This window comes from Prionailurus bengalensis, chromosome A2 (genome assembly GCF_016509475.1).
Source record: "Prionailurus bengalensis isolate Pbe53 chromosome A2, Fcat_Pben_1.1_paternal_pri, whole genome shotgun sequence".
In the NCBI taxonomy this organism is placed as follows: Eukaryota; Metazoa; Chordata; class Mammalia; order Carnivora; family Felidae; genus Prionailurus; species Prionailurus bengalensis.
Window position 1 is genome coordinate 163,655,553 of NC_057348.1, and position 23,294 is coordinate 163,678,846.

The 23,294-nt window shown below is 38.2% G+C and overlaps 1 protein-coding gene across 22 annotated transcripts in view; it reads right to left on the reverse strand.

Annotated features, from left to right (window-relative positions):
* The window catches only part of KMT2C (lysine methyltransferase 2C), a 287,946-nt gene that overhangs the window by 77,439 nt on the left and 187,213 nt on the right, over positions 1–23,294 (reverse strand). For 20 of the 22 annotated variants that reach the window (XR_006298642.1, XR_006298641.1, XM_043589991.1 and 17 more), the window contains 4 exons: positions 16,907–17,026; positions 14,554–14,670; positions 5,786–5,887; positions 5,516–5,620 (listed from right to left, as the gene is read on the reverse strand). Coding sequence is in view for 20 of the 22 variants with exons in the window: in XM_043589991.1 (XP_043445926.1) it covers positions 5,516–5,620; positions 5,786–5,887; positions 14,554–14,670; positions 16,907–17,026 (444 nt within the window). In the remaining 2 variants the exon portion in view is untranslated. The remainder of the gene's footprint in view (positions 1–5,515; positions 5,621–5,785; positions 5,888–14,553; positions 14,671–16,906; positions 17,027–23,294) is intronic. The other 2 variants (XM_043589998.1, XM_043589993.1) reach the window with 1 other exon arrangement.

Here is a 23,294-nt window from a genome sequence, read left to right on the forward strand (position 1 = left end):
GCCCCTTAACTGTTAATTTAGGTTTTGAAAATGTATTGGCATAGTTTCTATCTATGACATTTCATGAATTCATACTTCTGAAACTTATGTACATTGCAAAAGGATTTGTATATTAAAGTCAATATTTAGGGGCGCCTGGGTGGCTCAGTCAGTTAAGTGTACAACTCTTGATTTTGGCTCAGGTCATGGCCTTACAGTTTGTGGGATTGAGCCCCACACATTGGGCTCCATGCTGAGCATGGGGGCTGCTTGAGATTCTCTCCCTCATTCTCTGCCCCTACCGTGCTGGCTTACATGCACGTGTATGTGCGTGCATGCGTGCTCTCTCTCCCTCTCTCTCTCTCAAAATAAATAAATAAACTTAAAACAAACAATGTTTAAAAATCTAACACATTAAACTAAAACATGAGTTCCTAAGAAAATACGTCCCAAGGACATTTCATGATCTTGGAGGACTTTCAGCTGTGAAGCTAGGACTTCTGAAGTTCATCACTCCTCTGTATATTCTCCTCTGGCACAGGGTCTAAGTTAGCAGCAAAGTTTGAAAGTCTCTATACATTTTTTTAATGTTTATTTATTTTTGACAGAAAGAGAGAGTGCACGCATGTGCATGAGCAGGGGAGGGGCAAAGGGGGGGGGGGGGGCACAGAGGATCAGAAGCAGGCTCCGAGCTGACAGCAGAGAACCCGATGCAGGGCTCGAACTCATGAACAGTGAGATCATGACCTGAGCCAAAGTTGGACACTTAACCGACTGAGCCACCCAGGCGCCCCTAAAATTTCTATATTTCTGATAAACTCCACAAACCAACCACACCATGTAAGATTATGAATCTGGAACCAAACGAAAGCTCTCAAAAAACTAGAATCTATAGATAGGACACAAAGTACTTGTATTAAAATGAAATGGCAAGAAGTCACGATACAGAATAAAAATTCAGATCATGAGGAATAAGGAAGTCTAAAAGCTACCTGAAAGGAAAATAAAAGAGCTAAATAAAGAACAGCTACCAAAATGGCATCAAATTGTCCAATTCTGGATACAACAGAGTAATAACTTCCAATTCTATAGGAATAGAATTTTCAAGACACAAGCAAGTAACCAAGCAATTAAGTGTAAAAGTAGACCTGTCAGGGATACAAAGACTCAAACTTCAGCTTCCGAATCCCTCTTCGAACAGAGTTACTTAGACATATGAGCAAAAAGTTAGAGTTACACCAAGAACAAGGAAGACATGGGATGATGGGACGCAGAGAACAATGAACACACAAAGGACTTCAGCTCAGGGAAGTTGAAGAAGGAGAGCTCAGCAACAGACCTAGAAATTACCAGCACAGAGGAGGAGAGAGAAAAGGGGAGTGCCGTAAAGGGGTACAACTTTTTCCAGAAAAACAGTTACTTGCCAAAACAATTTGATATAAATCATGCTCCTACAGTAGGTAAAAACAAACAACAAAAACTAATGCAGAATCATGAATCATTATTTTCTTTTTGCTATTAAAAACCCCATGAAAGACAAGGCCATAGTACACTTTTTAATGTTTTTACTCATCGTAGAGACAGAGTGCGAGCAGGGGAGGGGCACAGAGAGTGAGGGAGACACAGAATCCGAAGCAGGCTCCAGGCTCCGAGCTGTCAGCACAGAGCCTGACGTGGGGCTCGAACTCACAGACCGCAAGATAGTGACCTGAGCCAAAGTCGGTATGGTACACTTTCTAGATCTCCACTGAACACGTTTATTAACTAAATGTAGTGAAACAACGAAAACACTGGGAGGGTGTTGGGGAGTATAGGGGGTATATTTTAAGGGCTAAATCAGCATTTATTCACAGCAGAAAGTCAACAAAACCTAGCACAGATACAGCAGAAGCACCGGCACTTAGAGTTATTGACGTAACTAGGAGAAGATGAAAAGGGGCTGCCTGGGGGCGAGGACTCAAGTGTGGAGGCAGAATAGGACAGGGGCCGGCCAGTCACCAAAAGTCTTTGAAAGCTATTTGATCTGCAAGCATGTGTATTTATTACTTTGATTAGCCTACTGATTCTTTTAAATTAGTCACAGATTATTAATATTATATTATTATAGACTATATAATATATATAATTACATACATTATAATAATTATATACATTATATTATATTATATATAGATTATATTATATAATAGGTTATCAAGTTATATTATTTACCCAAATGGAGAAAAGAGCTTTGGGCAGGAAGAGCACGATAGCTTAGAGCAGTTACCGGCAAACTTTTTTTGTAAAGGGTCAGATGTAAATACTCTAAACTTTGTGGGCCACGTGGCCTTAAACTACACAACGGTGCCACTGCAGGGCGAAGCCCACAAGAGACGTATGTAAATGAAAGAACACGGCTATATTTCAATAAAATTTCATTTACAAAAAGAGGCAATGGGCCACAGGTGGCCTGTGTGATGTAACTGACCAACCCCTGGCTCAGAAGAACAGTAAGATCAAGTGGGAGATAGATCCAAGCTATTAACAGTAGAAACTTTCAAAATAACGTCTCTTCATTCCTACACGTTTTCCTGTCTCACAGACACCTACCCTGTGGCCCTTTACAGCCAAATTCTCGAGCTGCTCAGCTCTGCTCACTCAAAGCTAAGGTGTGGTTACCACGCCCACCAGCATTCACACGGCTCAGGTCAGGCAGTCCAGACCTCACCCGAACCCAGTTGACGTGCCCGCTGCAGCACTTTGATGCCTCAACTGTCTCTCCCTGTTGAAATTCCACACTTCCCACTCCCTGTATAGACCGCTGAGCTCTAACATCAACTCTTTCTCTCCTACTGACATGGCTAGTGTTTATTTTCAAAAGTTCTTTCAAGAAAGGTATTACCAGGGCTCCATTCATGGTACCATGTAGAAAGTTGTGAAAGACATTTTAAGAGTCTACGAGAATATTTGAGTCAACTATGATGGAGTAACTGGGACAAGACCCTTCTCCCTTCATAAGATACTAGAAAACGGACACAATGTAGGAAACACTTGTTTCAGATACTGAGCAAAAAGCAGAACAGGACTGTGGTTTCTGAGAAGAGGGAAACAAGTGAGGTCGGTCCTACAATATTCTGTCCACAGACATTTTCCAGAATGCTGCGCTGAGAGGGAGAAACCCACAAGGCATCAGGGTCTCGCTGAGTTGAGGACACATGGTGGAGATCTCGGAGGTTGAGGCAGTTGCAATTTGCAGGACAGGGTCCTGGAAAGGAAGGAGCAATAAAGAAAAAGAGCTCCAGAAATCCACACAGAATTTCCCTCAAGTCTTTGGCTGAACACCAAGCTGCATTTGTAGGAGGCCAAACAAGGACACACAGCCAGGACCAAGAATGGCTACTGGGAATTTGCAAGCTGGACAATTACAAGAGTTAATACAAGGCTGAAGACATCTGAATCTCAACCAGTCGGAGTAAAGAGACACTGGTGAAGAAGGTCATAGGGAGCAGCCGGCGGGGGGGGGGGGGGGGGGGGCAGGGACGTGAGGGGAATTCAGCAGAGATGTCAAAAAGGCCATGTCTCACGAATCAGACTAAACTGGTGCTAAAAAAGCAGTTACTAAAGTGTGACCTAGGAAACCCTCAGGGGGTCTGTGAGGTCAAAACTATTTTCATAATAACACTGACATGTTACTTGCCTTTTTCACTTTAATCCACTTATAGTGATGTTTAAAAAAATTTTTTTTAACATTTATTCATTATTGAGAGACAGAGCATGAGCAGGGAAGAGGCAGCAAGAGGGAGCCACAGAATCCGAAGCAGGCTCCAGGCTCCGAGCTGTCAGCACCGAGCCCGATGCGGGGCTCGAACCCATGAGCTGCGGGATCATGACCCGAGCCGAAGTCAGATACTCAACCAACTCAGCCATCCAGTTGCCCCAACTTATAGTGATGTTTTACAGAGGCTCTGTGATATGTAAAATATAAAACCTCATTACATGACATCGTAACAAACATGCTTGAATATTTTTGTGTTTTAAAGTATTCCTAGTTAACTTCTAAAATGGTAAATATTCAATCATTATTACCCTCATAAACAAAAACTCTATGTGGTCCTTAATAATTTTCAAGACTGTTAATGGTTCTAAGACCAAAAAGTCTAAGAAGAGCCACCTCAAAGTGAAGGTTCTCGAGGCCTATCCCAGAAAGGCTAGAGAAGTTTCAGAAGGTTCGACTGTCCGCAATAACTTCCTGCCAAAACAAAAACTCCTTACTTCTTACAGGAACAAAACCCAAATTCCCAACAATATAAGCAAAATACACAACTGCCATAATCAAAAATTACTAAATTAAAAACAAAAATACATCCTTATAAGGGGAAAGGTAAGCTAATATTGGTCATAATAAGTAATACTAATGAGAAATGTCAGACATGACAGAATTAGCAAACAATCATCTGTATATACAATGACTTGAAAGAAAAAACTCAAGAAAACATTTTAAACTATGAGATAGCTTAAACTATAAAATAAAACTAAGATTAAAAAATACAATCATCTCCATGAAAAATCCACTGGATGTGCTTAAAAATAGATTAGAAAGGGAATCTATCCCCAAAATCCAAGAGCACCCTTTACACCCTGTATGTTAGCCAACTTAACAATAAATTATATTTTAAAAAATAGATTAGATACTGCATAATAAAAGCGACTTTGGGGAATAAGCTAAAGGGCAGAAAGAAAAACTGGAAAAATATCAAGAAAGTGAAAGCGATCTGGGACTATATCCTACAATTCTGTGCACACACGACTGAGACTCCAGAAGGGCAAAAGGGGAACAGAAAAATACCAAGAGATGGCCAAAATTGCTCCAAAACGGATTTAAAAAAAACCAACCCACTGATCCAAGAAGCCTAACAGAAAATGTCTTTTCCTATATGGATGAGGGCTAAGAAGGAACATGGGGAGAGACCAGGTGAATGATGGGTTTTCATACAGTTTTCTGCTTGGGGTCAACCTTTATTGTCAGTAGACAGAATGCATCAACCAAACCTCGCACCTGAGCAAACTGCAGGATAAAGTATCTTTGAAAAGCATGCCTTTTTATTTTTATTTTTTCAGGATAACCACTATAATTTCAGACCACATATTTATTTTTTATAAATCTTTTTTTGATGTTTATTTATTTTTGAGAGAGACAGAGACAGAGTGTGAGTGGCGGAGGGGCAGAGAGAGAGGGAGACACAGAATCTGAAGCAGGGTCCAGGCTCTGAGCTGCCAGCACAGAGCCCAATGCAGGGCTCGAACCCACGGACCGTGAGATCATGACCTGAGCCGAAGTCGGACGCTTACCCGACTGAGCCACCCAGGTGCCCCTCAGACCACAGATGTATAGAGGAGTTAACACTTGAAAGGCAATATTTAAAGCACTTAAATATAGTTGTTTATGTCTAATAATCCTAGCAAACAACACTTGATTAATTATACGAAATGGAAAGAGCATGATATACTCATCAAATTTCAATACATTTTTAACTGATTTAAATTTAAGTATATTTACCTTAATACTGACACAGTATGGATGGTAACACTGACCACACTGAGAGCAGGCAAGTAATCTTCCCTCTGCTCCTTGGCCAAAGCTGCCACAAACTACACACATATCCTGAAATTAAAAACACATGAACGTAATAATTTAGGTTGCAGACTAAGCTCAGAATATATGAATTTTATTTTTTAAATTACCTTCGTAGCTAATAAAGCTCTACAGCTCAACATTAGACAACTTCAGCATGTACAGGAGAAAGCAGAAGACAGTAAGTGTTCAAACCTGATGCAAGGTGAACTTGTCACTGCTAGAAAACAACACCACTGTATTATGCATAGAGTTTTCTTCTTCATCCTTATTCGACGAAAGATCTGCAGCAGACACCTATAAAAAGCAAAATACACAAAATGCAGTCACATTTATCACTTGTATGTTTAGTGGAAAAGGTTCAGAAGACTCCTTTTCAAAATACGATTTTTGCCAAGGCCTGCGGTAACAATTCCGAGTTAGATTATTATTGCCAAGGTTAAGCCTGCAAAAGTGGAAGTCAGGACGCTTTTTAGTCACCTAATTGTCTCTTCAGAGTTACAAGTCCTGTGGATCAGGAAGCAATGAAAAAACATAAACTATCTTTAGTAAGACTTAATTAACCAGAAGTTTTCATCAAAAAACATACAAAAAACCCCTGTATCTTACTTGTGAGCATATACCTATACACGTGTATACATACATGTGCCCCTCTATTTTAGTCACTCTTAAAACCAGCAATTTGGCTAGTCAAGACTGAGATGTGCTGTGAGTAGAAGTATCCAACAAAAAAGAATATAAACACAACTCGTAATTAATTTTGTATATTTTACATATTACATGTTGAAATGGTAACAGAGATAAATTCAAAAGATATACATTAAAATTAAATTTCTCCTGCTTTTTTTTTTTTTCAAGTGTACTTTGAGACAGAGAAAGAGAGAGAATGAGTAGGGGAGAGGTAGAAAGAGAGGGAGAGAGAGAATCTCAAGTAGGGTCTGCATCATCTGCACACAGACCGCCATGGGGCTGGAACTCATGAACCATGAGATCATGACCTGAGCCAAAATCAAGAGTAGGAGGCCTAACGAACTGAGCCACCCAGGCGCTCCCCTCTCTGCTTTTTTAATGTAGCTACTATAAAGTTTTAAATTGCTTATGTAATACACATATATTTCCTTTGGACAGCACTGCTTTAAAATACTATTATTCTGAATAGCAAAATAAGCAAAATTTCCACCTTAGCCAAAGGATTACCAACCAAAGATATTCATGTCTAAAAACTTGGCTAAATTTCACCAAATCAACTAAGTACAACTGGCTTAAGAATTATTTCCAGAATACTTATCATGCAAAAAAGCTCTGAATTAGTTGCTTAAGAAAAGAACAGGTTGGCCAATGCCAAAATTTTACAATATGATCCTCTTGCATGGAAGGACATGAAACACATTGGTTAAATTCAATATAAAAAGTAATAGTGTTGTTCTTGAGAAATGTTCTTGAGAGAATGACTAAATAGAAGGAATATATTACATAATATTATATTAATATTAAACATTATATTTTTCATTGCAAATTAAGTTTAAAAGCCATTGTAATGGACAGTACTACAGTTTTATTATAGAATCAGTCACAAAAGCAATTTATAGTCTACACTACACTATAAGGGAAAACTGTAGGCAACCTAAATATAGTCATCACTAGCGAACTACTAAAACCATGGCAAATCCAAACTGGAAAATTATGCAGCATTTAAAAAATAGTGGTAGAAATTTGTTTGAATTTCCATCAAAAAACAAATAAACCACCAGGCACACAGCTGAGTGGAAAAATAAGCTGCAGAATAGTATGTGAGGTAGGGCACCATGCAAAGTAATTGCATGTGGTCCACTGGCACATATACACAGTAGGATGAATCATAAGAAATTGCTGTTTTTCCAGATTGAAAATGGTTGAAGGTTGGCAATTCCATATGGATCAACCAAATACGTAAATTCACGAAACTGGTAAAAGGAGGAAAATCAAGACCAAAGAGGCAGTGATGGTACAGATAACTTTGACCGATCAGTATGTTTTAATTGTTTTTAATATATTAAACAATATGTATCTCAAAATTAGCAATTTAAGATTTTAGCAAGTCAAACAAGAGGGCTCTTAAAGTAAAATAATCATCCCATTAGTAATAATTAAATGTCCACTAAAAGTGAAGTTACCAGTAATTCACCCACAAGACTAACAATACATTGAGAATATTAAAATATATAACTGTGGTAATAGCTAAAATATAGTAAACAAAAGTATACTGAAATTAAAAGTATCCATTTTTACATCCCCATTTCCAAAACAGAAAACAAAATAAGTTTTATAATTGAATGATACCCAGTGAGTAGGCTCAAAGAAATGATAACATGTTATTATTTTCAAAGGGAAAATTAACCAGAGAATGCTTTTATTTGGAATAAAAAAATAACGATGGACTATAGTATTCCCAGTCTGAAATGAATCAGAAATGAAATCTGTACAGAAAGCTGCAATATCCCCTAGATCCAAAGAGCATATTTAAATGCTAAGTGCTGAAAAATCAAGATTTTTTTTAACAGCAATTGTACATGTAAGAAGGAAAACAGTATCGTGTAGCTTAATGACCCACTGTTTTATTTTTATACATTATTTCATGACCTTTAAACTACTAGATATATAAAACCTACCACAAGGGTTAAGAAGGCAATCTTTGAGAGAGTACGTACTGCCTATATACATATTAGTCTGATTTGTCCTAAAGGTGACAGTTTTATTTGCCTGGACCACAGATATAAGCTTAAGAAAAAAGAAAGCTCTAACCTAAACCTCACAAGTGGGTTCTAAGCAGGAACATAAAAAACAAACCAAAAACAGAGCAAAACAGTCAAAGTGAGAGGAAGAAAACAGTAAAGATCAGAGTAGAAATCAATGGAATGGAAAACAGAAGGAAACAAAAAAAAAAAAAAAGAGAGAGAGAGAGAAAAATTAATGAAAGCAAAGGCTGGCTCAGAATCAATAAAATTGATAAACCTGCAGCAAGACCAATCAAGAAAAAAGAGAGAAGACATAAATCACCAATACTGGGAATGAGGAAAGTGACACCACTACAGATTCTACAGATATTAAAAGGATAACTGGTCAATAGATTTGTCAACTTACTTTAAATGGGCAAATTCTTTGAAAGACAAATTCATACAAGAAGAAATAGATAACCTAACTAAATAGCCCTATACCTACCAAAGAAATTGAATATGTAGTTAAAAATCTTCCATGATGACAGAAAAAGGCAATCTCTTCAACAAATCTTATTGGGAAAACTGGATAGCACTATGCAAAAAAATTAAACTGTACCACTTTCTTACACAATACACAAAAATAAATTCAACATGGATCTAAATTTAAGACCTGAAACCTTAAAAATCTTAGAAAACAGCATAGACAGTAGTATCTCTGACATCAACCATAGCAACATTTTTCTAGACAGTCCCTTTGAGGCAAATGAAACAATAGATTAATGGGGCTACATCAAATAAAAAGCTTTTTTTTAAAAAAAAAATGTTTATTCGTTTTTGAGAGACAGAGAGAGAGCGCGCGCACGCGCGTGTGCAAGCATGAGTGGGGGAGGGGCAGAGAGAGAGAGGGAGACCCAGAATCCGAAGCAGGCTCCAGGCTCTAAGCTGACAGTACAGAGCCTGATGTGGGGCTCAAATTCACAAACTGCGAGATCATGACCTGAGCCAAAATTGGATGCTTATTAACGCACTAATACACGCAGGCTCCCCCAAAATAAAAAGCTTCTGCACACCAAAGGAAACAATCAACAAAAACTAAAAGGCAACCTATGGAATGGGAAAAGATACATGTATTTGCAAATGACATATTTGATAAAGAGTTAGTATCCAAAATAAATAAAAAACTGATGCAATTCAACACCTAAAAGACAATCCAATTAAAAAATAGGCAGAAGACACAAACAGCCATTTTTCCAAAGAAAACACCCAGATAGCCAACATAGAACAAAGAAGTCACCCAGATAGACATGTGAAAAGATGCTCATCACCACTTACCATCAGGGAAATGCAAATCTGTCAAAACCAAAACACAAGAAACAACAGGTGTTGGGGAGAAAAAGGAACCCTTCTGCATGGTTAGTGGGAATGCAAACTGGTGCAGCCACTGTAGTAAGCAGTATGGAGGTTCTACAAAAAGTTAAAAATCGAACTACCCCAAAAATACCCCAAACTACCCCTATTTTTTGGGTATTTGCCCCAAAAATACAAGAATACTAATTCAAAGGGATACACGCACCCCTATGTTTATTGCAGCTTTGACAATAGCCAAGATACGGAAGCAGCCCAAGTGTCCATCGATTGATGAAGATGTGATCGAAGATGCGGTATAGGGGCACCTGTGTGGCTCAGTCGGTTAAGTATCCGACTCTTGATTTTGGCTCAGGTCATGATCTCAAGGTCCATGAATTTGAGTTCTGCAATAAACTCTGCACTGACATTGCAAAGCCTGCTTGGGATTCTCCCTCTCTCCCTCCATCTCAAAAAGAAAGAAAAGAAAAGAAAAGAAAAGAAAGAAAAGAAAAGAAAAGAAAAGAAAAGAAAAGAAAAGAAAAGAAAAGAAAAGAAAAGAAAAGAAAAGAAAAGAAAAGAAAAGAAAAGAAAAGAAAAGAAAAGAAAAGAAAAGAAAAGAAAAGAAAAGGAAAGGAAAGAAAAGAAAAGAAAAGAAAAGATGTAACACACACACACACACACACACACACACACCAATATTATTCAGCCATAAAAAAGAATGAAATCCTGCCATTTGCAACAACATGGATGGAGCTAGAGAGTGTAAGGCTGAGTGAAGTCAGAGAAAGACAAATCCCGTATGATTTCACTCATATGTGGAATCTAAGAAACAAAACAAATGAGCAAAGAGGAAAAAACAAAACAGACAAACTAAGAAACAGATTCTTAACTACAGAACAAACTGATGGTTACCAGAGGGGAGTTTGGTGGGGTATGGGTGACATAAGTGATGTGGATTAAGGAGTGAACTTGTCATCATAAGCACCAGGTGATTCAAAAAAAAAACTTTAAAAAAAATCTTGTCACAAAGAAAACTCGAGGCCAAAATGGCTTCACTGATGACTCTATAAATAATACAAGAATGTTTCCAATACACGACTTGTCCAGAAAACTGAAGACTCTATTTCGCAATTCACTCAAGGAAGCCAGCTTTATGCCAATACCAAAACCAAAGAAATTATAAGAAAATAAACCAATACTGTCATGAACAGAAGACATAAAAAGTCTAAAAGTTTTAGCCATTTGAATCCAATAATATGAAAAAGATAAAACATCATGACCAAGTGGAGTTTATCCCAAGAAGACAAGACTTCTTTAGCATACAAAAAAGCCAATCAATATAACTCGCCATATCAATAAACAAGCCATAGGATCATTTCTGTAAATGTAGAAAAAATGTTGACAAAACCCAACATCTACACTTGGTTAAAAGAAAAACATTTCAGCAACTTATGAATAGAAAAGAGCTTCCTCAAACTGACTTAGGATGTTTATTAAAAAATAAAACAAAACTAGAGCTAACAGCATACTCAATGATGCAAGACTAAATGCTTTCTCTCCTCAAGTTCAAAAAGAAGACAAGGTTATCTTAACACTTCTACCTAACACTGTATTGAAGGTTACAGCAAATGCAATAAAGAAAAGAAGTAAAACCATCCAGATTAAACAGAAATAAAACCTTATTTGCAGACAACATGATCCTAAGGGTAGAAAATCTGTTGGGTTCTACAGATAAGCAACTATATATAATAATGGGGTTCTGATACAAAATCAATACACAAAAATGAGTTATTTCTGGATACTAGCGACTGACAACTACAATTTGAAATTAAGACAACACTGCCATTTACAATAACATAAGAAATGTGGAAATGATGAAAAAAGACATTTATGTTGTAAACTAAAGACCATCACTAAGAGAACTTCAAAAAGACCTAAAGAAATGGAGAGAAACACAATGTTCATGGGTTGAAGACTCTTCACAGCTAAAATGTCAAGTTCCCCAACTTGATCTAGAGTTTAAATGCAAACCCAATCAAGATCCTAGAGGCTGATTTGTAGAAACTGACAGGCCAATTGTAAAATTCATACAGAAACAGGAAGGATATTGGGGTGCCTGGATGGCTCAGTTGGTGGAGCATCTGACTCTTGGTTTTGGCCCAGGTCAAGATCTCACAGTCGTGGGATCAAGCCCCATGTGGGGCTCCGCACTGGGTGTGCAGCCTGCTTGGGATTCTCTTTCTCTGCCCCTCCCCCACTTGCTTACATGCACACTCTCTCTTTCCCAAAATAAACAAACTTAAAAAAAGTAAAAAAAACATAAAGGATTTAGAACGGCCAAAGCAACTTTGAAAAAGTAAAAAGATGGAAGACTGACAATTTTTGACTTTTCAACAGTGGTTATAAAGTTAAAGTATGATTGGCCTAAAGTTGTAGTACTGGCCTGAAGACAGAAATGGATCAATGGTACAGCAGAGAGATTCCAAAGTTAGATCCATAAAAATATAGATAAAACTTTTGTTTTAAATTTTTCAGTTATTTTTGAGAGAAAGAGAAAGACCAAGCACGAGCGGGGCAAGGGCGGGGGGGGGGGGGGGGGGGGGACACACAGAATCAGAAACAGCCTCCAGGCTCTGAACTGTCAGCACAGTGACTGAGGTGGGGCTCGAACTCACGGACCACGAGATCATGACCTGAGCCAAAGTTGAAAGCTGCCACCCAGGTGCCCCAGATAAAACTAATTTTTAAGAATGATACAAAGGCAATTCAGAGAAATGATGCTAAAATACTTGGATATTCATTCAGTTTATGCAAAAAAATGAACTTTGGTCCATGTTCATACCATACATAAAAATTAACTCAAATTGGACCATATATCTAAATGCACCACCTAAAACCGTAATACTTGTAGAAGAAATAACTGAGTATGTTTGTAAATCTTGCATTATCCAATTATTTCTCAGACACCAAAAGTATGATCATGAAAGGAAAAAATAAACGGGACTTCATCACAATTAAAACATTTGCTGTTCCAAATAGCTAAGAAAATGAAAAGACAAATCACAAAATAAAGAAAATATTTGCAAATCATATACATGGTAAAGAACTTGTGTACAGAATAAAGAAAACTCAAAACTCAGTAAGTCAAAAAATTTCATATTTTTAAAATGAACTAAAGATCTGAAGAGGGGCTGTATCAAAGAAATATATAGGGGCGCCTGGGTGGCGCAGTCGGTTAAGCGTCCGACTTCAGCCAGGTCACGATCTCGCGGTCTGTGAGTTCGAGCCCCGCGTCGGGCTCTGGGCTGATGGCTCAGAGCCTGGAGCCTGTTTCCGATTCTGTGTCTCCCTCTCTCTCTGCCCCTCCCCTGTTCATGCTCTGTCTCTCTCTGTCCCAAAAATAAATAAATGTTGAAAAAAAAATTAAAAAAAAAAAAAAAAGAAATATATAAATAAGCACCTAAAAAAGAAGACGAACCATACCAAGTACAGGTAAGTATATGGAGGCTCTGGCAGGAATCTCACGCACTCTTGCAAACATAAAATGTCACATAAAATTGAAAAGCAGTGTTTTCCCAAAAATCTAAGCATACAGCACCTACCGTATATCTGGCCATCCCATTTGTAGATATTTACTCATGGAAAAATAACACATACACCCACGCGTAGACTTAAGCATAAAAGTTCATAGCAGTTTTGTTTTTGGGGGTTTTTTCTTAGTTCTGTTTTTAATAGCCAAAAAAAAATGGAAGCAAGCATAACATCCTTTAATAGGTGAACAGAAGTTACGCAAACTGTGCCACAAACTGAACCACCCGCTTGTATCCTGAACGTAAAAGAACAATCAGAATTTTAAAAATACGATTCTGGTAAAATAGTAAAGTTACTACATGAAATATCTGCCACTATTTGCCAATTATAGATTGAATCCACATTTAAATAAAGCCTGATATACATGCCAAGGAGCAAATAATTATAAATCTTAAAATATATCAAAGATACTCATAAAATTTTCAACATTTTTAGAGTTATGTACTAATCTGCAACACTGCTAGTTTCTTCTGTAAGCCACATTACAATAAAAAACTTAAAACACCAATATAATAAAGTTTTTCAAATAAACTCGGTAATGTAACAGGAGTTTGCTCTTATTAAAAATAAAGCAGTTGGGGCGCCTGGGTGGCGCAGTCCGTTAAGCGTCCGACTTCAGCCAGGTCACGATCTCCCGGTCCGGGAGTTCGAGCCCCGCATCGGGCTCTGGGCTGATGGCTCAGAGCCTGGAGCCTGTTTCCCATTCTGTGTCTCCCTCTCTCTCTGCCCCTCCCCCGCTCATGCTCTGTCTCTCTCTGTCCCAATAAACGTTGACCAAAAAAAATTAAAAAAATAAATAAATAAATAAATAAAAAATAAAGGAGCAAATAGCAAATATACAGGTTTTTAGGAACTGTTGGCACAGAAGGATCAGAGTCAAAGAGGATGGTAAAAAAAGAGAGAAAGGATGGAAAATATTGATGAAAATTTAAAAAGAAAACCTGACCAGAGGTGTTGGGAAAAAAAGAGTAGGGATAGAGTAAAATAAAACTTTTGGCTTATTCATGTGACTCTTACAAACTAATAATTTTACAAATATTATCATAATCTGTCAACATATGAAGGATGATAGCAAAGGTAATGGGGGGGGGGGGGGGCTCCTGGGTGGCTCAGTCAGTTAAGCATCCGACTTCGGCTCAGGTCATGATCTCGCAGTTCGTGGGTTCGAGCCCCGCGTCGGGCTCTGTGCTGACAGCTCGGAGCCTGGAGCCTGCTTGGGATTTTGTGTCTCCCTCTCTCTCTGCCCCTCCCCAACTCCTGCCCTGTCTCTGTCTAATCAACATTAAGAAAAAAAAATTTTTTTTTAAAGATAACGGAAGTGAGACTTACCCCAGGTAACACAACTGCTCCGATTCCACTTTTCAATTTTGACCTGCCTCTGCCGCCTCGTCCTGACAGTCCTGCACCACGAGGTCTCCGCTTCCCCGGAAATCCCGACCCACGGCCCTACACAACAGACAAGGAAAAATCAGCCCTCTGCAAAAGTCCCAAAGAATTTTAAAATCCAACGTGAGATAAAACATTTTATTAAAGGCTACACAAATACTTGCTTTGCTCTTATTCTGATCAGATGATAAATATTAAGAGACCAGGCTTATTATTTTTATCTTTCAACACGTATTATGCAACTTAAAAATATAAGCATCCAATGCCTACAACCTTAGAATCAGACGCTGCGTCTGTCGTGAATGCTCTGTCTGCATCAGCAAACTCTGGCAGTATTTTCCCACCTCCTAACCCTAAGTCCTAGGTGGCTCGACAGCCACAACCCCATCCAATTGGTATTCAATAGAGAGCAAGGATAAGGAAAGACCGTCTTGCTGAAGGTTCTCTCAGTCACTAGAGCTTCGAAGAGCTGCATGTACGGAGTCCTTACTACACATCCGCTCTAAGCACTTTTTGCTCCCCACTCTCACAAGGTCAGTGCTGTCTTATTACCCCCATTTTAGAGATAAAAGCACTGAGGGATTAAAAGTAAATTGGTCAAAAGTCCAGAGCTAGCAACTCTGGCTCCAGCGTCCGCAATGTTAACCCATAGTCTCCACTGCTGAACTGCATCACAGCTGATTTCTGCACACAGAAATCACACAGCAGTCCTTTCCCTGCCATTAAAGTTGTCCATTTCACTATTCCATAGCTGTCTGTATGAACTGAACAGGGGGCCTCACTCTACCACAGTATGTAGAGGACAAAAGCGGATAACAAGGTAAAAAGTTTGTTTTAACTCATCCGGATAATAATCACTTGAAATGTAAATAAAATAAACTGATCTGAATTTTTACCTAACACACAAAAATACTCTATGGGAAAACAGGTTAAACCCTTTGATATTTTCACAAATAAATACCAGGGTTGTTTTCGTTATTGTTGTTTTCTTGTTTATTCTACCTGAAAAAGCCTGACATCAACACATACTTACAACATTATATATATTTAAAAGTATTAAAATAGGAACATCCTGATATTTTTTCCATAAAACGTTAAATAATATGTCACATTTTAAATTGATATCGTTTGTACCGTAGTTTGAAATGCTGAACTCATTACCTATTTGGCTGCATAGTTTCCAAGGTGATAATTTATGGTTATGTTGTAAGCACAAAACAGATACATGTGAACAAAAAGGGGGGTGGTATTTTTTTCCCTTCAGTGTTAATAAATACAGTCAACTTCAAACTGCCTCTCCTTGTTATCTTAAGCTGCTCTGCCTTTAGATCTCTTGCGCTGCTTTGAACAAGGGCTAAGGGAGGGCTGAATTGGATGGTTTTGTTGTTGATAAGCATAAAAGATTTTTTAAAGTCAATTATTAAATCAGGATTATAGCAATCTATTTTTCCCTAGCATCTAGAGATACAGGTGAAAATTTGTGGTATTTGCTACAAAACTGTCAAAATATCTTTTATGGTCTTCAAACAACTATCTCTACTTTCGACACATTACATGATATCAGAGTGGGTTGAAAAATAGTTCTAATGGTGACAGAAATAAGAAAGTGGGATCTAGAACTCCTTTGAATTCCGTGATTAGTCTAAATTAAACAGCCTAATTCCAGAATCACATTAAATATACAAGATGAAGAAAATTATCTTCTCTAGGTGGTAAAGTATTTTAACTTTTCACATTAATTTTTTACCCTCTAAAATGCATCCGACTACGTAACTTACTTCAAGAACTAGGAGAGTCCTCCATCAATGACATGAAAAAGAGGCCCTATAATTTTGAGGTTATTAACGCAGACAGTGAAATCTGCTCCGATTCTGGTATTTCTTCTCCATTAGCACACAATAGATTAATGTAGTTTGCTTTTGTTCTTTTCTAAGCAACAAAATTTTATGATTATCATGAATGAGCAAGTCCTTAATTACTTTATAGCCTATGTGACAAGCATTTTCCCCCACAGAAACACTGGTAATTACAACATAAAAGGAAGCAACCATAAAAAGCAGTTATTAAAAATTCACACTTAAAACCAGTCACGTCAAATTGCAATTTAATTTCCTCCTAATCCAGATTTTTTTAAGTGCAAGCATGTTGATTCTTTACACTAAAATTTTTAGATTAAAACAGTGGCCCTGTAATCTGAACTATTTATCTAGAAAGGAAAGGTTTAATTCTTAACTTCTACTTGGATGAAACCAGCCAGAAAGAAATGATACATGAATGTAAATGCAATTTTATTTACCACTTTGATGCTCCAAATGGCACTGCCAGGAAGCTGCCTGGGTTTAAAAATTTCCCGACCTTCTGAAATGTCTGGGGACCAGGAAGGTGGGCTCACTGTATTATGGGTACTCCAAGCCCCCTAGGATACGGCAGGTGAGAAAATAGATGTATAAAACTCAGCAACGTAAAAGGTCAAAGCCAGCAACTGAGGAATTTTAGAACAGCAGAAACAAATGCAGACGTATGGAAATTTAGGACAAATTGCTTCAAGGTAGGGAAAATAAGCTTATCACTTACAGTGACTTTTTACTTCAATGTTTGCAGCTACAATTTACATTAAATATTTTATTCTGGTTGAAACATCAGCACAATGAAACCTACTAGAAATTAAGGTTTTTATATGACATTGACGTTGACTCATGAACTTCAACTATAGAACCAAAATATAAATAAAAGTCAGTTAAATTCTAAGAATTAACACTATAAGAAACTATTCAGGGATTATTTTCTCTAACAACTATCACTCTACTGGGAAAGAGAAATAACCTTAAAGGATGTTATGTACACCTTTGGCTATAAACAACCAAACCAGTAGGCAAAAAAAAAAAAAAAAAAATCAGAACATGAGAAATCAACAGATACATTCGCTTTAAAGTGCGGGAAATTAGGTTGCCATCTTAACACACAAATACCAGTATAATCCTAGCATCTGACTTCTTCCTGCCAGTGTGACCACTAGTTGTGGTTTTGGCTTTTATTTTTATTTAGAGGGCTATTATCCTTACATTACATACATCCAAGGGACTAATTTGTACAGTGAAAAATGTTAAAGCAAATTGTCCTAAATTTGCGAATTAAAATGCCTAAGATACTTGATTATTTATACAAGAAACAGTATCTTATTAAAACAGTTAAAATGAAAGTAAGACATTTTAGTTTTTAATAACCACATTCAGCAATAACCTGAACTAATCTGATGAAGTCGCTCATTAGCATAAAAAAATGCCTACTCCACAAAGATAACATTTTAAAGAAAAACACAAAACAAATGTCAAACAATAAATAAAAAACCTATTTTGAATTAGGTAATTCGATAATGCGCACTGTAACTTTTACCAATTAAAGGACCCAAACTTAAGTAACACATTACTTACCAGGTTTCTAGAATATTATCAAACAAGCGGTAGCCTATTAATCACATAAAACTACCACCAGGAATTTAAGTAATCAACCAAAGAAGAGCCTGACTACCCTTTGGGGAGCAGATAATTAACGCACTAACAGTATTTTGAGAAAAACCACACAAGGGAGGCACTTGTCTCACTTTTAATTAACCTACCCTCAAGCTCAGTGAATGGCTCTGCTGAATTTACTGACACGTGAATCACCTCGCTTAGCGCATCAAATCAACTTGCCTCTACACCTCTGTCTCCTTTCCGGCTGCATCAGGGTCTCTGGTAACCGCTACGCCGCCAAAAGTCACGTCTCTATTCTCCTTTTACTCCAACTGTCAACACCTACGTACAGCTCTGCTGGGTTCCGCGCCGCACGTGTGTGAATGCTCCTCTCCGCTCCCTCGCTGACCTTTCTGTCCCCCGTGCATGTTCTTCCTCCCGCTGACCTCCAAAGCCTGTGTTTCCCGAGGGCTAAGGCCGGACGCCTCTCCTCTCCGTGTCTCTTCCTAAACGGTGCGATCTTTCATGAGGGCTAGAACCACCATTTGGCATGTTGCTGTCTCCCAAACTCACGTTTCTGATTCCAACGTGCTCTTGAAGACGGCAGCGTGGCTCTCGACTCCCTTCTTAGCACTTCCATTCTGTCGCACCAACACTCTCAAGGGGAGCACGTCTCCAGTCTCTCCCGTGCCCCGTACCGTCTCACAATCTTCCCCATCTTCAGAAATGGATGCCAGCCCCCGGGTCAGAAACCTGGGAGTCATCTGATCTGTGCTTCTCCCCCATCACTCTCCCCTGCCACTCCTTCGATCCAAACCATCCGGGACTTCGGCACTTTCTACCTTCCAGTTTTGTCTGCACCCACGCTGCTTCTCTGCTCTCCCACTGCCGGGGCCCGGCCCTGTCTGCCACCGCCAGCTCTCACCCAGACTGCCGCGCTCTGCCGTTCTCCCTACCCTGCCCCTCCCTCGAGTCCTCCTCTACACAGAGGCCAGAGGGACTTTCCAAAGCTGTCGATCTGACCAAGCAAGTCACCACCGTGTTTTAAACCCTCCCAACAGCTCCCCGGTGCTCTTAAAGTGATGGTCTCTCTCAGTGCCTCTCTCCAACCTCATCTTGTGTGTCGTCCCCCCCCCCCCCCCGCCACGATCAGTATGCCCCAGCTTCCCTGGTTTCCTTCAAACACGCCAAGCTCTTCGCCAATAACAGGGCTACCGACTCAGAACAACTGCCAACTCTCCACCAGACGGCTTTTCCTTCGGATTCTTCAGGGATGGCCTCAGATATTTCCTCATCAGAGAGGACTTTCGGCAGCATTTCCATGACATCATCACCTCCCTTACAACACTCTGTGCCTTTCCTCACTGACTGAAATTTGGGGCCATATGTTCTGTTGTTTCTCATTATTTAGTGATAGTGGGGGCAAGAGATATCTAAACTTAGTTCTCTCAATGTTTTCAATGGTTTTTCTCTGACGGTAGTTGGCTACTGTATAAAATTCCTCTCGGTGGATCATCTAATGTCGTATCAGGAGACAGCTCTTAAAACATCCCATAAAAAGTCATACTCTCAAATAACATGTTATTCACCATAATTTAAAAGTTAGCTTTGATGCCAACATTGTGTCTCATTTTAAAAACATTTACACTTCATGGAACATGGATGAAGAAAATGAAGGGCTCCATAGATCAAGAATGTTTGGATGCCATTTCAGGAATAATTAGAAAACCATTCAACTGCTATGAAGAACTTATATAATAAAAGCTTGGGTAATTACATTATGAATTTTAATAAGTATATTATCATAAGACTTTGGAAGATAGATTGTGCGCAATTTTATAGCAACTGGAGAAAAATTATGATTATACTTAGATGTTTTGACAAAGAAGAAATTACCTAATATATTCTTTAGACCTTAAACCTAAAATACAGCTATAATTATCAACTTTAGTTATAAATTATCCTACACATCTCAGCTTGATGAAAAAGAACTTACACAGACAATTCGGAGGTCAGCTCCCCCGTCTACGGAAACATGGTTTTACACCATCATTATACTTGACTGTATACTTGTTACATTTGTATTTATTTGTTGCCAATGGACTATAAGCTAGATGAGAAGAGACCATTTTTTCTGTTCACTGCTATGGTAAGCATTCAGTTCAGTGCTTACTGAACATCCATTTTTTCCACTGCACATTTATTCTTTTTGTATGCATAAATGCATCAATAAGTATTGTACTATGAAACACACTAATTCCTGATTCCCCCCATTAGATGTAGCCTACAATCCTGGATTTCCTCCTTTAAAAAAAAAAAAAAAAAAGGTTACCAATCTATCCACTGCACTGTTACTCCGAAACTACCAACTGAAGGAAAACCAAAAGGGCTCAAAATGTTAGCAGACTTTACATTTTAAAGAGAGCTAAAGATAAGCCATTTGCTACCAAATTCTATAGAAACTTAAAAAAAAAAATACTACTTGGGTGAGATTGAATTAGAGTCTAACAATAATTATTGGACCCCAAACCTGTTTAAAGTCGGTATCAGGTAAGCTTCTTTGTGCCTCGAGGCCAATTTCTCAGGTAAATGTATCAACCAAGTAAACTATACAACTGTTACAAGGACTGTGGGACAGGAAAATGGCAACAAGAACAGCAAGTAGAGAATAGGTTATTAAGGTCAACTTTGTTATAAAAAGCCCAATCTTGTTGCTGGCTGTTAAATATGATCAATGTCCTAATTAGAGCCCAAGAGTATCCTAATCTACTGAAAAAGTTTCAAGAGGAGCCAGAGGTTTGGGGTCTCCTGGGCTGACTTCACACTTCCAATTCATCCTTGCTCGGGTCCAGCCTCACCCAACACGCCATGCAAAACCAGGACTGCTGTTTAAAGGATGAGAGAAAGTGAACATGATGAAGAGAGAGCAGAAAGGACAACCGGCAAGAGACACAGAAAACCCAGCAAAGCTTGTCATTTTTTTTTGGCACATACATTCACTCGCGTACATTACAGCCACAGCAACAAACAACTCGTTTTTATGACTTACAGAATTCTTTTCACATAAGTTAAGTCTCATACACAAAACTGAGTTCAACATCAAATGGAACAAGGAATTTAGTCCTGATGGTGATTTGATAAGATACGATGAAAGTACAGAAACAGCTGTTACCAGCGTTAGCCTTCAATAATTCAAGAATGTGAATCTGGCTGGTGCTAGCAATGGTTTTGGTAATGGCTTCAGAAATACCACAACAGACACAAGGAAGCCAAGAGAAAAGGGATGCTGACACCCCAGAGGGCTAGACACGCTTTAGGTTTAAAACTACAGTCTTTCAGGGATTCAGAGCAGAGTCTCTGGGATTTTCGCCCGCACAGCACGCAAGCCTGAGTTGAGTTCCCGCACGCCTCCTCTGCTTTTCCACGGTGCCCTGGGCTTCCTCTACGGCAACACATGTCACACACAGCATGATTAATAGGCTGTTGAGTTCTAAAATCTGGGCAGCCATTATGTGGCTTTGAACTGAAGACACCTACTACATGCCGAATTTACTGTGACCCGTGTTTGACTCACTCAAGGCCTAGAGTTGTTTTCACTGCCACAATGCAGTACAAGTAAGCATGAGCCAATCTGATTCGTTTTCCAGAGGTACATTTAATACATGATTATTATATCCTTCTCAAGTCTCCATTTTCACAGAATATCTGCATTACTCTGCCATTCAGGAAAAAAAGCAGGGCAGCACCACCACTTGCCAGGGGCCATACACGTGTTACTGTTAACTTCCAACAACAGCCGTAAGATGCAATTTTATGGATGAAGAAACAAGACAGTTCTCAAGGCAACGTGCTTAGTCTCATACAGACAATGGCAGGAAGGATCTGAATCCAAGTAACTGTACTATGGAAATGCTCATGCTGAATTTATATTAATCAATCTTTCCCAGTATCAGTTACAGTGAAAACTGGTGCAAACGATACAAAATACTTCTTCAAAGTCACTTTTTAAAAAGGCAGCACAGTACTTAGAATGTAGGTGGGAAACCACTCTTGGCATCTATACTGCATCTTCTATTCTCCATGAAGAATGAATATATACCTATATCTACTTACTAATGAAACCTTTAATAGATCCTAAGACAAAGTATCAGAAATACAGGTTTTACTTTATAGGTATCCGAGAACGGACAACTAAAACTATCCAGGGTAACTTATTTTCTTTAAGCAAATGCCACCGTATATATGCTCTTATCAAGCGATGCTTCAAAATTCAAATTTATTTTAATTAAAAGCTGGATATGAAATCATTTAACAGGAACCGAACCTCTATTTGGACAATATGACTTACACATCTGCCTTTTCTTAACCTAAAAAACAAAACAAAAACCAGCAATGCTTCTTACTAAAGGATTTGTGTTTACAAAGCAGAAATGGTGTCTGCTATTTTAAAAAAGAGAGAAAAAAATTGCTTCCTCGTAATGAATTGTTGACAAAAGTACAATCCTCTACAGCTCACCACTCTGAAGGTTTGTTTTTCTCTCACAGAGTAGATTATGAAACTGACTTGTTAATTTGAAACACTTCATTTAAATTGCTATTACATTAGACAAGTATGTCATAAAATTCTATGGTTTGTAACAAAATTAGTTAAATTAATAAAAAATTAAAAATCCACTTCACAAGGTAATGGAAAAGTGGTTATGGCACTACCTTTGGACACCCACTATACCGAAGAAATTTCACTTTCGCGGAGAACCCCTCAATAAATATCAGTCTTAGAACTTAACAGAAATTCCTAAGTTTTCCATATATACGATGTTAGCAACAAAAAATGGAGAAAATCAAAAAATGAAAAAATTCTTAGACTTTGAAATTTTTCAAATTATAATTGAGTACTTACATTTACTTTTATGAAGGATAGAAAATACTTCAGTAAAATATTTTTCATAGGTTCAATAACCTCTTTCAATACTATCACTTAATACCTGAGTGTCTAAGGCAGATCAAGCCATACATATGACTGTATTACCTATGTTTCCATAAAATAAGCTGACATGAATAGGGTAAATGACAGAAGACAGGCTGAGATCACTACTATCTCAGAATTTCTGAATTACAATGGATAAATACAACTGTGGAATAAGAGAAATAAACAGAAAATGAAAAACCCATTACATTATTTGATATGCTGAAATAAAAAAAATTTTCCATCCTATTTTCCACCACTTTTTA